The sequence below is a fragment of the Myotis brandtii genome, unplaced genomic scaffold (assembly GCF_000412655.1).
Source record: "Myotis brandtii unplaced genomic scaffold, ASM41265v1 scaffold953, whole genome shotgun sequence".
In the NCBI taxonomy this organism is placed as follows: domain Eukaryota; kingdom Metazoa; phylum Chordata; class Mammalia; order Chiroptera; family Vespertilionidae; genus Myotis; species Myotis brandtii.
In genome coordinates, this window is record NW_005371933.1 from 608,472 (window position 1) to 627,135 (window position 18,664).

The 18,664-nt window shown below is 36.0% G+C and overlaps 1 protein-coding gene across 1 annotated transcript in view; it reads right to left on the reverse strand.

Annotated features, from left to right (window-relative positions):
- Window positions 1-18,664, reverse strand: part of BIRC6 (baculoviral IAP repeat containing 6) — a 161,298-nt gene that overhangs the window by 48,164 nt on the left and 94,470 nt on the right. The window contains exons 43-54 of the mRNA XM_014533188.1: window positions 18,326-18,459; window positions 16,305-16,432; window positions 13,535-14,097; window positions 12,451-12,626; window positions 11,430-11,526; window positions 11,092-11,286; window positions 9,873-10,073; window positions 7,105-7,384; window positions 5,311-5,567; window positions 4,959-5,067; window positions 3,820-4,041; window positions 1,467-2,247 (exon numbers count right to left, since the gene is read on the reverse strand). Of these exons, the coding sequence (XP_014388674.1) occupies window positions 1,467-2,247; window positions 3,820-4,041; window positions 4,959-5,067; window positions 5,311-5,567; window positions 7,105-7,384; window positions 9,873-10,073; window positions 11,092-11,286; window positions 11,430-11,526; window positions 12,451-12,626; window positions 13,535-14,097; window positions 16,305-16,432; window positions 18,326-18,459 (3,143 nt within the window). The remainder of the gene's footprint in view (window positions 1-1,466; window positions 2,248-3,819; window positions 4,042-4,958; window positions 5,068-5,310; window positions 5,568-7,104; window positions 7,385-9,872; window positions 10,074-11,091; window positions 11,287-11,429; window positions 11,527-12,450; window positions 12,627-13,534; window positions 14,098-16,304; window positions 16,433-18,325; window positions 18,460-18,664) is intronic.

Consider the following 18,664-nt stretch of genomic DNA (forward strand, 5'->3'; position numbering starts at 1 on the left):
CCATCCGACCGGCTGACTGGTAGCTATGGCACGCAATGACCACCAGGGGGCAGACGCTCAATGCAGGAGCTGCCAAGCTGCAGTGACTTGGCAGCTGTGGTTCTCCAGTGATGCACCCAGAACAAGAGAGGAAGGAGCCCAATTCCAGGGTGTGTCACCATGAGAATCGCCCTCTCACAATCCAGGACCCTTGGGAGGATGTCAGAGAGCCGATTTTGGTCCAATCCCTGCAGGCCAGGACGTGCACCGGGCCTCTAGTATATGATAACTACATTTAAGATATAGAACCAAGCCTTATCAAGAAGCTGCAAGATAATAATTAGGCCAGAAAGAATTGGGACACAAAGTTTCATGCTATACAAAAGCACAAACCAAATTTTCAAATACCATATTCATGGCCTTGCTTATAACAATGGTAATTTAAGCATTTCATTTTAATTGGGGACATTAAGGAGATATAGTTTCCCAATAATTACTTTAGACCATAAATTACATTACAATAATTCTCTTTAAAAAATCTTTGAGGCAGGCATTAATAGCCCCATCTTATGTCAAACAACTTACTGAAGCTAGAAACAATCAGAAAGGAGCAGAAATTGGCAATAAGCCACTAGATTTACTCTTTTAAAAATTTATGTATTTTAGAGACATAGAAAAGAAAGGGGAAGGGGCAGAGAGAGAGAGAGAGAGAGAGAGAGAAAGAAAGAGAGAGAGAGAGGGAGAGGGAGAGAGAGAGAGAGAGAGAAATCAATTTGTTGTTCCACTTACATTTATGCATTCACTGGTTGCTACTTGTATGTGCCCTGACCGGGGATCGAACCGATAACCTTGGTATAGCAGGATGATGCTTTATCAACTGAACTACCCATCCAAGGCCTAGAATTACTTTTTAAATAATTCTAGCTTTCAAGATTTTTGGCCCCATAGACTTAATAGAATAGAATAATCTTTTACAGTTTTAAAGTGACTTGTCAGGTGTCTCCTATGTTAAACCTACTCTAATATCTTCTTCATGTCAATAATTGTAACAATCCAGTTACAACAAAACACAATGCCTCAGTACAGATGAGGCATTCAATGATCATCTTCAAGTGGTCAATCCTGTTCCAGCAGCTAAAGTGGTTTTTGGGGGTCTGGTCTTCATATTTGGGGAGTTCTTAAAAAGGAGGAGAGCACGATGTATAGCTAGAATTTCTGTGATTTTGCCCACTAGCTCATCAAAAAGATTAACTGATATATGTGACAGTTGAGGGGAGGAAGGAGAAGATATCAGTACTGTGTGTTTTTTTTTTCCAGTACTGTATTTTAATTATGGTTTAAATTCAGACCATTAAATATACCCAATTCCAAACTTTAACACCATCTAGCCTTATATAATACATGCCCCTTTCTTAACTAATTTCACTAGTACTATTTGACAGCATATTAAAATTACCTAAAACATAAGCCAGGTTTTCCACTCTTACCTGTGCCATCAGCTTTTGATTATTAGGGTGGCATGAAATGCACTGCAGGAAGAATGCCACTGTTGCATTCTCAATTGCTGTCCTCTGTTGAGCAGTCAATCCTGCTGTAGTAGCTGAAGAAAGAGAAGCTGATCTTGCACTGGTCTGTTGTGCACCTAAATTATGTCCTCCAGAAGTGGACCCAGAGTGACACAATAAAAACAGAAGTGCTGTCCATAGTGGATTGACTTCTGAACCACCAAGCCAGTCTTTCATAACATGGCTACTGCCAACTTCTGTCAAAAACCTAAGAATAGGAGCAACCAGGTCTGCTGTGATAGGCATCTTATTGCATTGTTGTGGAACATGATGCCGCCTGAGTTTGTCCTGGAATGCATCCATTGACTGAGCAATGCTTTCCGAGTAAGAAATGTGGCTAAAGCAGAAACTAGCCAGACTCCTCACAAGAAGAGAAGGCAAACCTGAGTCCAATAATTGTTTGATAGCTTCTGGAGATTGAGAAGAGGAAGCAAGAGTTGCCAAGTGTGATTCCGTTAGTGCAAGAGGAGCTTGTGCGTTTTTAGAGTCATCTGTTAAAGATGAACTAAGATCTTGCTTTTTGCTGTCATCTGTCATAGATAGTCTGTGGTGACACTGCATTGGAGGAGGTGTAATTCCCATCCAGCCCATCAGCAAAGAAAAATAACTTGGGTGTACGTGGCACATTGAGCAAAGTAGACTGTCAACAGCTTTTTTCAAAACCATATTGCAGGGAAGAGACATGGACCAATTAAAGAGTAACCTAGGGGAATAAAAGATACCAGGTAAGCAATGTGTATGTATCAGGTCTATGTACATATAATATATATTCTTATATTTATTCCAAATATTTCTACTAAGATCAATCTAAACTCTAATGAAAACAATACTGTTTATTTGACATAAATATTATTACATGATAAGAATTCAGGAATACTGCTCAGAATATACATTAAGTATTTAGGTAAATTAGAAGGTAAAATAAAAGTATAAAATGAGTACAGAAAACCAAGAGATCTATATTAAAATATTTCTACCATTCTCTGTGATCTCAAAAAAGTGACATTAAAAAAACAATGAAAAATTATACCAAGAAAATGTTTAGATCAAATTTGACAATTGATGGCTTAAATACATTTTTGCAAATCAAAAGTTGTTAGTGACTTTTTTTAAATATATATTTTATTGATTTTTTTACAGAGAGGAAGGGAGAGGGATAGAGGGTTAGAAACATCGATGAGAGAGAAACATCGATCAGCTGCCTCCTACACACTCCCCACTGGGTATGTGCCCACAACCAAGGTACATGCCCTTGACCGGAATTGAACCTGGGACCCTTGAGTCTGCAGGCCGACACCCTATCCTCTGAGCCAAACCAGTCAGGGCGTGACTTTCACTAATAAATCACAGATTATACCAACTGGTAGGGGCAAATATGACAATGACCGACTCCAAGACAAAAGCCTAACTTTTTATCAGTCATGGGACTCTTCAAAAATAAATATAATATTCTGCTAAGACTTAGGAGTTATCAGGCAGTAAGCTCAACAATGCATTAGCTGGGTATAATGAAGAAATGTGGGTAGTGGGAACTACTTATCAAAAGAACAATTGTAACAAGCGTCTAAAATGTAGTAGTAAAAACAATTAGTCAAAAAAACCTTCTGACATAGTAAGTCTTTCAAAATTTCTAGCTATACTTTTCGTCCACAGTTACACATTGAAGATAAAAGAATCTGATGGGTCAATGTGCAAACAGGATAAACACTATGAAATGTAGGGAGCATATACATTTACATTCTACTTTTAGGTTGGAAAAACAGGCAATGACATTAATACAGCGGTTCTCAACCTGTGGGTCGCGACCCCTTTGGGGGTCAAACGACCCTTTCACAGGGGTCGCCTAAGACCATTGGAAAACACATATATAATTACATATTGCTTTTGTGATTAATCACTATGCTTTAATTATGTTCAATTTGTAATAATGAAAAAACATCCTGCATATCAGATATTTACATTACGATTCATAACAGTAGCAAAATTACAGTTACGAAGTAGCAACGAAAATAATTTTATGGTTGGGGGTCACCACAACATAAGGAACTGTCGCGGCATTAGGAAGGTTGAGAACCACTGCATTAATATATCTTCTTAAAACATGAAGATAAATTAAATTTTTGTGACATCTCATTTCAAAGTTGTTCCTAACTATATTTAACTACTACTTTCAAAGTATTATTTTTATTCCAATAAGCATATAAAATACTATTTCAAGTTAAAACCAAAGCAATTTAGTACTGGAGAGAAAAAGAATTTCACAAATCATACTCACTCAAAGAGGTCTCGGTCCAACAGTGCTGGTAAATCATACTCTACAAGGAGTTCATAACTGTGCCACAGAATTGCTGCTACACAGTGCAAATGAGAAGGAGATGGCATTAGCAGTCCATACTCTATTGCCGAAGAGGTAGGGCACATATAGCTCATTCTGCCACTTCTCTTCATAGCAGCCACTCTTGCAGAATCACTGACCCATTTTAACAAGGCCTGAATTCTTAAAAGAAGGAAATAATATTCAAATAACTAATTATATCATAACTGACATTTAATATGGATAAGTATCACCACTGTCTGAAATAAATATATTTATAATAACATACTAATGTTCTCATGAATTTTAATTTAAAATAGAAGGGGAAAGGAACAAGGATATAGTAAGCAACAAGGATATAGTAGTTCTAATTTTCCAATAACCTTTCCATCTTAACCGATGAAAATGTTTGAGATAACTATAATTCAACAAATAAACATTAATTCCTACCTGATTTATAACAAAATAGAATTATAGTACATACAACTTAAACTCACCATCTCTTCTAAATTTTCTCTCACAACAAATCCATACAACCTAGAGGAGTAATTTGGGGCTAATTCTTCATTGCACAGAATCACATGCAATATAGCATGTTTCATAAATCTAGTTCCCATGCATTAATATAGTAGCAGCCAATCACCCTCCTTCATTCTGAAAACAGAATATAAGCCCAACATATGCCCTTTTACAAGTGCCACTCTACTCTCAATCCCCTGAAGCTGGGGACCACGAACTGAGAGTAAAAGAATGATTAAAGCAATAGTGATTTGAAATTTAAGAAACAGAAAAGATACATTGCCCATTCTTAAAACACTATATTTGTTTTTATTTGCTTTAAATTTCTATTTTAAACCATCAGATTTTTTTTTTCCTAGGTAAGAGAGATAGGGGTAGGAAGGTATATGTAAAAATGTATATTTAATGCTCACAAAAATCTCTAGAAATTGCATCATATAAACTATACAGGTGAATATACAATATAATAAATGGTCTTAACTTTTATAAAATGATGTAAGGAGAAAGTATTACAAATAAATTCACTACAAGTGATTGTATGTTTGTGTGACCTTAATTTAAAAAATGAGATCATTATATACCTGTCTTTTGTTCCAGTATCCTGAGTTGTTCCAAGCTGATAAAGAATATCTATAGTAGAGTCAGAAGACAGCCCATTCAGTCTTCCAAAAAGTAAAGGGCTATTTAAATCTTGTAATAAAGAACCAAAAGGAAAAAGTTGTTAAAGAAGCAAATGGAATGAGATATGCTCAATTTAATGTTAAATTATTCAGTAAAAATAACTCTTCTACAAATTGCAACAAAAGAGCAAACTCCAAAAATAATAAAGGCATAAACGGAAATTAATTTCAGAAACAGAAGTAACCACAAATGACATAATTCAAGTCATTGCTTTGCAAATGTAAAAATTAAATTATCAAAGGTAATTGTCACCTGTAGGATCACTGCCTGATGCTGCACAATTTCTCAGCAGAATGTCTATAAGCTTCAGGCCAATTCTAGTGGACTGCAGGCCTATCTTTACAAGCACAACCTCAATGTTGGGTGAATGCATTCCACAGTATGGGGACATCAATAAGGCAGCACAAGTTTGTAGCAGATTAGCAGTAGGCGCAGCAGCACTTGCCATCATTCCTTCCAGATCACTTATGTGAGTTAGACAGTGATGTAATAACCGTAACCATCCAATACTGAAATACACAATACAAAGTGACTTATAATATAAATTTACATAAATCAAATTATTTCAGGAGTAAAACAAAACTTCTTAAAGATCAGCATGCTATGTTTCATAAATAGCACCAATCTATGTAAAAAAAAGTTTCAAATACTGCACTATCAAATAAAGAATAACTAAACAAAATATTTATGTGATAATAGTATTTTGAAACTATGTGCTTGCTTCTTTTGTAATGTCAGAAAATGTTGTTATATATACACATACTTATGTGTATAAAAATAAACTGTATAGGACCATAGACTTGAAAAAATGTAAAGTCTTGGCAGCTTGGGAATTAACAAGATATCCTAAATTTTTTTATCAGGCAAAGCTTTCAGTAAAACCAGTTTATAAAATTTCCAAACAACAAAATATACCAGAAAAATGTAAATTAAAGAATATATTCAGGTCCTTGTTTGTTTGTTTAGTTTGTATGGCTCAAATACCAACCTTCTGCTAACTGGAGTTTAGGAATTACCATATAAGATTAGATCCCTGGTCTATGTGGTCAATTTCTATGGTTTTCTATGGTTAAATAGATTCCTGGTGATAGGCATTTGGATACTTTTTAAAAATATGTTTTTATTAATTTTTACCAAGAGAGGAAGAGAGATAGAAACATTGATGGGAAAGAACCAACACTGATTGGCTATCTCCTTCATGCTCCCTATTAGGGATCAAGCCTGCAACCAAGGCATGTGCCCTAATTGGGAATCAAACCGGTGACCTCTTGGTGCTTGGCTTGACACTCAACAACTGAGCAACACCGGCCAGGCTAGATATTCTTATATTAGACTCCAATCCAAGAAACTGGAATCCACCCTAACCGGTTTGGCTCAGTGGATAAGAGCGTAGGCCTGAGGACTGAAAAGTCCCAGGTTCGATTCCGGTCAAGGGCATGTACCTTGATTGCAAGCACATCCCCAGTGGCAGGTATGCGAGAGGCATCTGATCGATGTTTCTCTCTCATCGATGTTTCTAACTCTCTATCCCTCTCCCTTCTTCTCTGTAAAAAATCAATAAAAAATAAAAAAAAGAAACTGGAATCCCATCCACATATACCACATTATAGATCAGCTCAAGGATTAAACACATATAAATCTCAATTTTAACCAGCCTCAAGGTTCTGCTTTGATAAAATTGTCTCTATTACACTTAAAAAAACACACACAATAAAACATGTTCTTATATAGATACCTATTCAACAAAGAAATGCCTAAGCCCTAAAAAGAAAGCCACAGCCCTGAATGGTATGGCTCAGATGGTTGAACATTGTAACATGCACCAAAGGGTCACTGGTTCAATTCCCAGTCAGGGCACATGCCCAGGTTATGGGTTCCGTACCCAGTAGGGGGCAAATAGGAGGCAGCCAATCAGTGTTTTTCTCACATTGTTGTTTCTCTCTCTCTCTCAAATCAATAAAAACATAATTAAATAAATTAAGTAAATAAACTACAGAGTAATTTCATAGAAAGCGTGTTTTTTTTTAGAATGAGAAATAAACATACCTTGTTTTAGATACCTGATCTTCAGATGGAAGAAAGGGATTATTAACTGTGGCTGAAGAAGTGGTACCAAAAGCGGTGAGGCCCAATAACTTAATTTGTGAAAGCCCTAATGTGCTGGCATCTCGAGGACGATGGAGTCTAAGGCAGACAGCAGAGGCTACTTCTGCTTTTACAAGCTGAATTTTTATGTAGGTGAGACCACTTGTGACTACAGGAGTGGACAAAGGTAGCATATTTATCCCATCTGCACTCACTTCAACAGACACTGAGGATGGGCAGGCTGCAGAAGAGAAAATCAAACAATTACTAAAGAATAAGTAAACTAGTGGAAATTCCAGTAAAACAGCAGCTTTCTATTATATTCACAATTAAGTTGTCAAAAGAGCATTTATACACCAAATCATTCACTGACTCTCACCATAAATTATTTTGAGCTATTTTCCAATATATGATATGAAATCTACAAGATAATAAAAATAGTTTTTAAAAAATTGTAACATTCACTTCAAAAAAGAGTAACTAAAGATATACAGTCCACATGTACTTGACTCTCTATTACTTCTATTTTATTTAGAATTATCTCCAATATGGGACATCTGATTAATATGTTCACTGTTGTCAACAATTTAAGAAAATTTTTTTGTCTTTCTTTCAAACCTTAGCCAAATATCCTCAAGAGTTGTTTTTCAAAATAATTTCCTTCTAAAATTTAAGGAGGCCTAATGAAGTAACAATTGGCAGTTGCTATGGGAAAGTGTTTTTCCCCCCTAACAACATGAAAGCCCATATAATAAATTTATCTATTAACTACAACAAACTTTGAACTCTGAATTTAATTTCGACAGTAAAACTAGCAAGTAACTCTTATTGTATGCCAATTACACACCAGGATTACAAGTCATATCGAGTATTAAATATAATCTTCAAAACCTTGAGATAAGTATTATGCACATTTTACACAAGTTGACAGAGTCAAAGAGAGATTAAGTAAGCCAAATCCCCACATTAACAAATGGCACATTTTACATTCTAGTCCATGTTTGATTCTAAAGCTTATGTTATTTCTAATGGAAAACAATGTATCTTCAATTTCTGCTCCAATCCAATAATAAAATCAAAATGTTTTATTAAACTCTCCTTCGTAACATTCTTCCTACATCAATCCCCATGTGCAAATTCAAGCTGTATTTTCAAAGCCACCATTTATATGAACCACTCTTTCTCTTTCCAAATAAAAGCAATTTCTTCCTCATCTTAGATTAACCCCTTAAACCAGTGATGGCGAGCCTATAACACACGTGTCAGAGGTGACACGCAAACTCATTTTTTTGGTTGATTTTTCTTTGTTAAATGGCATTTAAATATATAAAATAAATATCAAAAATATAAGTCTTTGTTTTACTATGGTTGCAAATATCAAAAAATTTCTATATGTGATACGGCACCAGAGTTAAGTTAGGGTTTTTCAAAATGCTGACACGCTGAGCTCAAAAGGTTCGCCATCACTGCCTTAAACCTTACATTGTCTTATATTTTACCATGTAACATAGTTCTTTTATATATACACTAGAGGCCCAGTGCACGAATTCGTGCATCAGTGGGGTCCCTTGGCCTGGCCTGCGGGATCGGGCTGAAACCAGCTCTCTGACATCCCCCGAGGGGTCCCAGATTGTAAGAGGGCACAGGCCACGCCGAGACCAAACCAGTGCACAATCAAGGCCAGGGAGGGACGCGGGAATTGGACAGCTGGGGAAGGACCACGGGAGGGCTCCAGGGCGTTTCCAGCCCATCTCGCTCAGTCCAGATCCCCAGCAGCAAGTTAATCTACCAGTCGGAGCATCTGCTCCCTGGTGGTCAGTGCCCGTCATAGCGACTGGTCGACCGGCCAACTATCTGCCACCTGGTGGTCAGTGCACATCAGAGCAGTTGAGCGGCCTTAACATATCATTAGCATATTACACTTTGGTTGAAAAGACAACCAGACGACTGGACACTTAGCATATTAGGCTTTTATTATATAGGATATATTTTTTTTTATTATTGATTTCAGAGAGGTAAGGAGAGGGAGAGAGAGCTAGAAATATCAATGATGAGAATCACTGACTGGCTGTCTCCAGCACGTCCCCTACTGGGGATTGAGCCTGCAACCCTGGGCATGTGCCCTTGACCAGAATTGAACCCAGGACCCTTCAGCCCACAGGTTGACGCTTTATCCACTGAGCCAAACCAGCTAGGGCACATAGTTCTTTTTTGACCTGCTAAAAACCTGTGGATTAGTATACTTTCTTTCTGCATTTTATTCATTATATCTGTTTCTATCCAAAAGGGGGATTCCACAACTATATTAGGGTATAATAGTAGTCTAATCTAACAAATAAATGAAAAATTTATTCTTCCAAATATGCCAGGGATCTACAAAATCTCCCATAGTTCTTCATGCAATTATTAAGTGACATCATTCAATAAACATAAATGTGAAAATTTCATTTCAACTTAATGCTATCATTTAATAAATTTGGGGGAGAAGAAAAGGAAAAACAATTCATTGGAATATATGTGGATTTCATCAAACATTCTATTTGAGGAATAAACTCATCAGTTCATTTTATGGGAAATGATTTGGTGGTAATGTCAAATATACTAAGAATTCCAAAATTAACAAATCTAGAAATCATATGTTTCATAATTTTCTATATACTTTTCTCATTTTTATGTTTCTGTATTATAGTTTACTTTTATTATGCTTCTTTACAGAAAATATTACTGACTTGCAAGAGATGCAAGGTGAGGTTGGATATGTATCTCTTTAAGAAGTACTGCTGCAGGAAGGTGAATAGTAAGGTCACACCAAGCCTCCTCTGGCAGAAAGATGTAGGACCAAGCTGCAGAGCGAGCTCTTCTATGGGGTGGGGTGGCCTGCAAAAGCACCTCAGCTGGTTGGGCAGTAGGACTGCTAGATGTGATTGTACCTACAAAAGACATTTTAAATGAGAACTTACAAAAGAAACCCAATAAAGTATCAAGAACTATTCAAATCATAATAATTACATTAGAAAATTTAGTTAAAAACGTGAACATTTTTGATACTATGAATGTAGTTAAAAACCTCAGCATGACTTGCCACAATACTCACAAAACATCACAACACCTTGTCAACTGAGAGATGACAAGTTCATTTTTAGTTGCTGCCTAATTTCTTTATACACACATATTAAATGAAAACTAAAGTAATAACAAATCCACCACAATAATCCTAAAATAGTTTAAGTAAAACACAATGTCCAATACAGCCTTCAACCTGAAAATAATCACTTTTTTTGTTTGTTAATCCTCACCTGAGGATATTTTTCCATTTATTTTGAGAGATAGTAGGAGGGAGCGGGAGAAACAGAGAGAAAGAAACATCGATGTGAGAGAGACACATAGATTAGTTGTGGCCGGAGATGGAGCCTGCAACTGATTTACATGCCCTTGACCGAGAATCGAACATGGGACCCTTCAGTCCACGGGCCAACACCGCTATTCACTGAGCCAAACTGGCTAAGGCGAAAATAATCACTTTAATTCTAAGATGGCAATGTTCATGGAGTTACAAATATGAAAAATATAAAAGAAACTACATAGACTGGAAAATGGAGCAAATATTTAAATCTGAAGCTTCTTCAAAGGAAAATACCACACAAAGAAGGAACACGTTCTTTAATACTAGCATTTACAGTGAAAACTGACATATCTCTTCTATTTAGTCTTCTACATTACACTTTTATTTAAACTCAAAATAAAAACAAATATTACTGCTAAAGAACTATAATAAACTTCCCTAATATGTAGAATGTTTCAAAAACCACTACCTTTAAAATCAAGTGTTTTAAATTAAAATGGTAATATTATAACATGATCAACTTATTTCAACAACTATTTTTGTTTCATTCCAGTTAATAAACTACATAAATTTATACCAGTATGATTTAATAATTATTTTCTTACCTAGAGGTGCAAAGTTATGAATTCCTTCTGCATTGTCAGGCTCAGAAGCTAGTATTCTTGTTTTCAAACTGCTGTCCACAGCTTTATTTGGACCAGAGTCAAGAAATTTCATAATAGTTGATACCATACTTCTTGCAGTGTTTACAATAGCTCTTGTGCTAGTTACCATATTGTTGCAAATGAGCTGAACACCACCTAAATTTACCAAAAAATACTAAATGAATCTTAAGATAGATAGTTTGACATCAACTTAACTTATCTAAAGACTACCCAAATGAGAACATAACATACTATCAAATGATTACACTTAAAGGACAATTAATGAAATTTTATCTTACCCATGTCATGGAATGCTTTTAAGGCATCACTAGTATCCAATACTCTCAAAATGAACCACAATAATGGTTCTGATAACTGGCAAGTAGCAAGAGAGCCCTAATAAAACAAAAAATACACATGTATATTTTAAGTTTAAAATAGCAATTGTTAATTTACAGTGAATAAGGACAACTAAATTTCTTATTGAATGTAATATTCCTTTATAGTCTATTATAAAATGACAGCCTTAACCTGTCGCTACATAAAAGTGTCTGCTAAAACATATAACAAATCTCACTTGAATCAAAAAGGAACTGAATAATATCCTCTCTGAATTCAGAGCACATTTTTAAGCATCTGTCTTCAACTACTATTATCACTTTTACCTTAAGTTAATGTGCATTAATTTTTGCTTCATTTCAAAAATTTATCCTTCCCAAATATATCTGTACCCTCCAATCAAGAAATATGCATATGCAATAAATACTTAAGAAAATGATAATTATACACTGACATATAAAAAATTCTTTGCAAAATTGTTTTTAAAATCTGCATTTGAAAGACTAAATTTTTAAAAAATCACATTTTAAAAAAGGAAATATAAAAAGCAATAATATTCTAACGTTTTCCCTTTAAAATTACCCTAATCTCAAATTTCAATTGAAAGGAAACTAAATATGCAACATAAGCTTAAAAAAAAATACTCATTAAATTTTCATATGTAATATCTAAAGACAACATTTTAGTATTCAACTATGCTATTTTGGGGGGAAAGGAAAGAATTTCTTGGGACAATGGGAAAAAATTCTAAAATTTAAGAATACTGTAACTGTATCACTGTGGTCGTCTTTGAAAATTAACACTTCAAAGACATCTTACTCTCCAATGTCCACTAATAATTTATAGTTCTCATCTGTTGATGTTGTTCATTTTCCAATTTGTAATATGAATACTCTATTCATCTTTGTCCTATAAATAATTCTCTACTCCCATTGTCAGAAACTACGTAAATTACTACAACTGTTGTGGGATTGAACTTACTTGTCTGCCCATATATCCACAGGCCATGTAGGTTAAAATTGGCTGCAGCATCATGTGGACTGTAGAAGCTTTTTTACTAAGGGTTGTCAGTATGGTAAATAATCCATCCCCAACTGATATGGCATCTAACCCACCATGAAAGTTTTCATGTTTGGTGAGATGTAATCCACTTGCCCCTAGTTTAAATAAAAAGATTACACATTTTTTTAAATACATTCTTAAAACCAAGTAATAATTAAAATACACTTAATGGTCATAATTAAAATACACTTAATGGTCATTTTTCCTGAAACCACTGAAGGATGAGTACATTAATAGCTGCGTGTGTGTGTGTGTGTGTGTGTGTGTGCGCGCGCGCACCTACAAATTAAATTATCTAACATAATATTCAGTAGAGAATGCTTTTCAGTAATCTGAGATACATGAATTATCTCTATTGCTGGTAACAATAAAAACAAGTTGTTATATGATCGAGGAACATAATTCCACATAGCTATATATGAAGCAGAAAGAAAAGAGAGAGAAAAATAAGTGGTATTTATATGTAACTATACTTCCAAACAGCTAATGATTAGAAGATGACTGTTTCACATACACACCCACTCACAAAAATATATACGTATATATATTTATAACAAAAAGAAGCAGCAATATATTTTACATTGATACATGTCATAGAAACTATTACACGTTGAATAAAATTTTATATTTTGCTTTTTTAAAAAATGTAAATAAATCTTACTGATTCCCTAATACCAAATTTGATGTAAGTTTTCATCTTTAAAATGTTAAAAATGTGTCACTATAAATTATGGTACCTGCCTTATGATACTGATATTTCTTCTTAATTTAATTGACATTATTTTGTTAGTATTTTCCAATTAATTAAAATTTTTCAATATTTCAACTTAATTCATTGATTGAAGCCACTCTATATAAGTTTTCACTAATAAAAATCAATCATGCTAAGAAGTTTACAATTACCCCTACAGCATAAACTGAAAAGAAAATGAACTCATACATTGCTAAAGAGAAGAGATATAGCACCAAAAACAAGAATAAGATTAATATTCTCAATACGTACCAATTATCATCGCCATGGCACTACTATTACACAGGCCCAGAGCAGACAAAATCTGGCTCATAATCTGCTGGTTGGCTAACACTAAGTCAGCGACATATGCAGGTGATCCTTGAATACTACTATTGCTTCCATTACCATCTTTGCCTCCTGAGACTTTTTCTTCATCTGAAACACTGTCTGTCGTATTGGTGGTCACAGACACTCTTGCACTGTATTCCCTATTGCCCGAAAGAGGCAGCTGTACTAAAATGTTAACCAGTTTTAACATATCAAACATGAGTTGATCTCTTGTCATTTCTCCACAAACTGCTTTTGCATCACCTGGACGAATGAGGTTGGCAAAGAGTCCCCCAAAGCATGCTCGAGCACCCACTGAGCTATCTGATCCACTTCGAGACATGACTTTGTCAGAGCAAGTGATATAGTGGTGCACTAAAAAGGTGACAGACTCTATCACAGCAGAAATAGTACTAACTGAAACGACTTCAAAATTCTGCTCCAGAGTAAATTCTAAGAGCTTTACTTGGGCATCAAGAGGTCCTTGGCCTGTCTGAAAGGCACCCCTGCAGAAAAAGATAGATAATTAAAAATTAATCCATTTTAAGATCTTTGGGTAGGGGTGAGGGGGAGTAAACCACATAAAACAATAAAGCTAAACAAAAATTAAACTCATGGTATTCACTATTTCATTTTGTAGCAAATGGTTTCCATGTTTTCCTGAGTACTTGTTCTTATCTCTATTTTATACAAAATAAAAAATGACTTCCCTTCAAAATAGAAAACTAAAGACCAAGTAAATCAAACAGGTGACTCTGAAGCTACAGAATAAAATATGTAACTATCACAAGGTGGTACTCCTAATAAAATTAGCTGTTATATTATATCCTCAAATGTTGCTATTTTAAACATCCCCTACTGGTTTTAATTTCAAAAATTAAGACTCAATCAAATAATTATTATGCATCAGAATTAAATGCTTTCAAGTTCTGCTATGCCTAAAATCATCGCCCACAACTTATTAAGAAAAAGCTAAATGGACTATAAAGTCATAACTCTTCTTGAACTCATCAGATCCCTGAGGTCAAGGGATACCAAAAAGCCTGACATTTATAAAAAGACAGTCACCTCCAAGGAGACAGAATATGATCATTGGCTTTCCTGCGGCAGAATTAATAAAAAAGAGGCACTGGCAATATACAAGTGGGTAAGAAGAAGTGCGCTAAAATATTTAACAAATTGCTAAACACCACTAGGGTTGCGAGGGTGATGACATAGAAACTTTGGAGTTCACATCCATTCAAAGGCAACCTCCCCCACCACCACCTCCACGCACCCTGCCCTATGCATCAGTTCCATTAGGCTGATCCTGAATTACATCTACACTAATAAAAGAGAAACATGCAAATTGGTATCACTCCACGATGCCCACCAGCCAATCAGATGTGTATGCAAATTAACCCAACAAAGATGACGGTTAATTTGCATACACAGGCACGGAACAAAGACTGAAGGCTCTGGCCAGAGTGAAGACTGAAGATTGAAGAGGCTTGGCTTCTCCGCTGCGGCCAGACCAAAGGCCTGGGTCCCAGGTGCAGGAGGAAAACCGGTGCCGGCAGCCAGGGGAAGGAAGGCCTATTGCGTGAATCTTCGTGCAACGGGCTTCTAGTATACTTTATAATAAGCTAGTAAACATGAATAAAATGTTTTTCCTGAGTTCTATAATTTGTCCTAGAGAATTAGCAAACCTGAGGAATTGTGAGAACCCCTCAATTTGTAGCCGAATTGTATGTGTGTGGGTAACCATAGCAACAACAAAACCCAAACCCAACTCAATTGCTAAAAAGAGTGACTCAAATATTCACACTAATCACCCTAGGAGAGTCTTGTCTCTTCCCAGGTAAAAAATACTATTCACTTTAATGCCTAAAGGCTATCTAAAGCAAAAAACTATATGAATATATTTTTGTGTTTACAGCATAAGCAAATATGTGACAGGAGAAAGAAACTGAAAATCTATTGTTGTAAAGTTCTGACATATGAGTGAGAAATTGGAAATACACTGTTGTAATTATATGTAAGTTAAGGTAGACTATGATTTAATTACATTAAATGTAATTATTGATATAGTGGGCTAAAATTTATCACTTTGCTATTTTTCTATTTAGTCTTTGATCCTTTTTAAAAATTATTTTCTGCATATTTTTTGGATTAAGTTGATGATTTCATTTGTTTCCACTATTGGCTTATTATTTATTAATAACTAAATTTGATTATTGTGCTTGCCCTCAATTTATAATATACATCCCGTTTTTTTTCCTTTTTTTTTCATCATAATCTACCTTAACTTACATATAACCTGGGTACCTGGCACTTGCAACTATCCTCTGAAGTGAGAGCAGTCTTGTAGAACTGAGCAGTTAAACCTGTGAATTTGGTGATAACTTTGCGTAGTGTCAGTTTAGTGCTGAATGGTAGAATATCAATTGATGTCAGGTAAGAAAAATGGTACTGGAAAGACACCATGTATTTAGTGTCTGAACAAAAACAACAAATCCTCAAACACCATTTGCTGTTTCCCACCACTTGGAGAGAAGGAAATGCTCTCCTTGGTAAGAACAAAAGCTGACACTCCAACCACTGAGAAAAATTGGCCAGGCCCTTCCTCCTTAATCTTAATATCCTACTGTTTATCTTCTCCCAGATACACCCCTCAAAAAAATGGAGTAATATATATTTCACATAAGAAATATATGTAAACACTGAAATATACCTTTCTGTTGAAAGTATATGAATTAGCTTGAGTAAAAATTCACTGAATATCTGAGGACATGTTGAAGAAAGATGCACTTGTAATCGGGTAAGAAATTCTTGCATAGCTTGTGTAGCTGTTGGCCCAACCTGAAAAGAAATGAAATTTTACTGAATACTGCTTACTGATACCATTTAAGAAATTATTCATTTAAAAAGTATCAAGTGTTAAATCAAATACTATACTGTTGTAACTTTCATTTGAAAAACAAAAGTATTATCAGTGATAGCAGGAAACTGATTCATTTTTAGATATTCATAAATAGGAAATTTCAGATTCAGAATTTAAGCTCCAAGAAGGTAAGACATGGTCTTGGTAACTACTAATATTCCTAGCACCTACAACAGTACCTAGACCTAGCACATAGCTAAGAACTAAAAGATAACACTGTATCCTTAGCCGGACTGGCTCATTGGATAGAGTGTCGGCACACAGACTAAAGGGTCCTGAGTTCGATTCCAGTCAAGGACATGTTCCTCAATTGCAGGCTTGATCACTGGCCCGGGTCTGAGCGGGGAGGCAATCAATTGATGTGTCTCTATCACATCAATGTTTCTCTCTGTGTGTCTCTCCCTCTCCCACTCTCTCAAAAAAAAAATATCAATGGAAATATATCATAGGGTAAAGATTAACAACAAAAGATAATACTGCAAAATAATCTTGAATAACTTCCATTAATACTACATATGAATACTACATATGAATACTACATATATTTTTCTATAAAAAGAAATATAATAAAGTATAAATATTTTTAAAGTAGTACAATATAGCAAGAAATTAAAATGATGTAAAAGAAATCTGTTGCAAGACTAAAAATGTTTATAAGTTCTGATACATCTTATTTTTTGTTAAAATAGCTAATATTAAAAAATAAGTAAATTACATGAATTGTCAATTCTTATAAAAGTCATTACAAATGATATATAAATTTTTAAAACTTTAATTCCAAAACTTTTAAAATGCTTCCCTGACTTTCAGGTATTTATTCAGAATATTGCTTAAATTATACAAAATCAATGCCAAAAATCCAACAAAAAACACTACCCCCTATAATACAGTTTCAATATAGCTACTAATTCTATATAATGAAGTGCTAATATGCAAATAGACTGAACGGTAACACAACTGGAACAACCGCACACCAGAACAACTGCACAACCAATCACTATGACATGCACTGACAACCAGGGGGCGTGTGCAGAACATGGCAGCGTTGGCCATGGCAGGATGGTGGAGGTGGTGAGCAGGGGAGCCAGACCAAGGCGGGGCACCAGTCGCTGTCATCGGGGTGAGCCTCTGGTGGTTACTGAAAATTCTTTGTTCCCATGCACCATGGTCCCACCCAGCACTCGCACCTGCTGCCAGCGCCAGCCCTGCCCACACCTGCAGTCGGCGCCAAAGCTGCTGCCTCCACCCGCTGCTGGTGCCTGCGCTGGTTCCGATCACTCGATGCCATCAACGGGTGCGAGTGGTGGCTGCTGGCCATGATCGCCCCTGAGGGCTTCTCCATCTCCCCCTTCTCCTGAAGGGCAATCGGGGCAGCAGCTGCTGCTCACACCCACTAATGACAGCAGCCCCAATCGCTCTGTGCCATCAGTGGGTGCAAGCAGGGCCGGTGCTGTCAGCAAGTGGGAGTGGCCTGTCAGCACGTGGGAGTGGCAGCGGCAGGAGTGGGGCTGCCGGCAGACATGGGACCACGGCAGGAGGGGCCGGACGGGGGCATGGAGGATGGGCCAAGACCCGTTCCTATGCCTACCACAGCCTCGCAGCCCAGTTTCTTTCTAGGTGCACAAATTTGTGCACTAGGCCCCTAGTATTATTAATAATTCAAAATATTTTATTACACTGATACATCAAAGTCTACCATTTAATACTATGGCAATAACAATGTTACATATTTAGGTACATTGAAGTTTTTCTTTACAAACATTTTAATTTTATAGTATGGGTCTATGACTGCTTTTCAAAATTCATATTACCTGTGGACTGTGTTGATTTGTTCCATGTGGACTGGTGCCAGAAAGAAATTTCACTAAAACATGAATCAGGTTTGGATCAGAAACCAACAGATGGGCAGTACTGTCCTGAGTACCAATGGCACTGCTGGAACCAGCTATAAAACATTAAGAAACAATGAAAATGTAGTATCTGATATCTTTTAGTTTTAAGAAAAATTAACACATTCCTGGCTGTTACAGGTTATTAAAAGGATCTGCGAGTGACAGGTGAGTGACAGGGGGCAGCGCCCCAACTCCCCAATCAGCCCTGCTCTGAGCCCGACCAGGGGCTGCACCTAGGGATTGGGCCTGCCCTCTGCC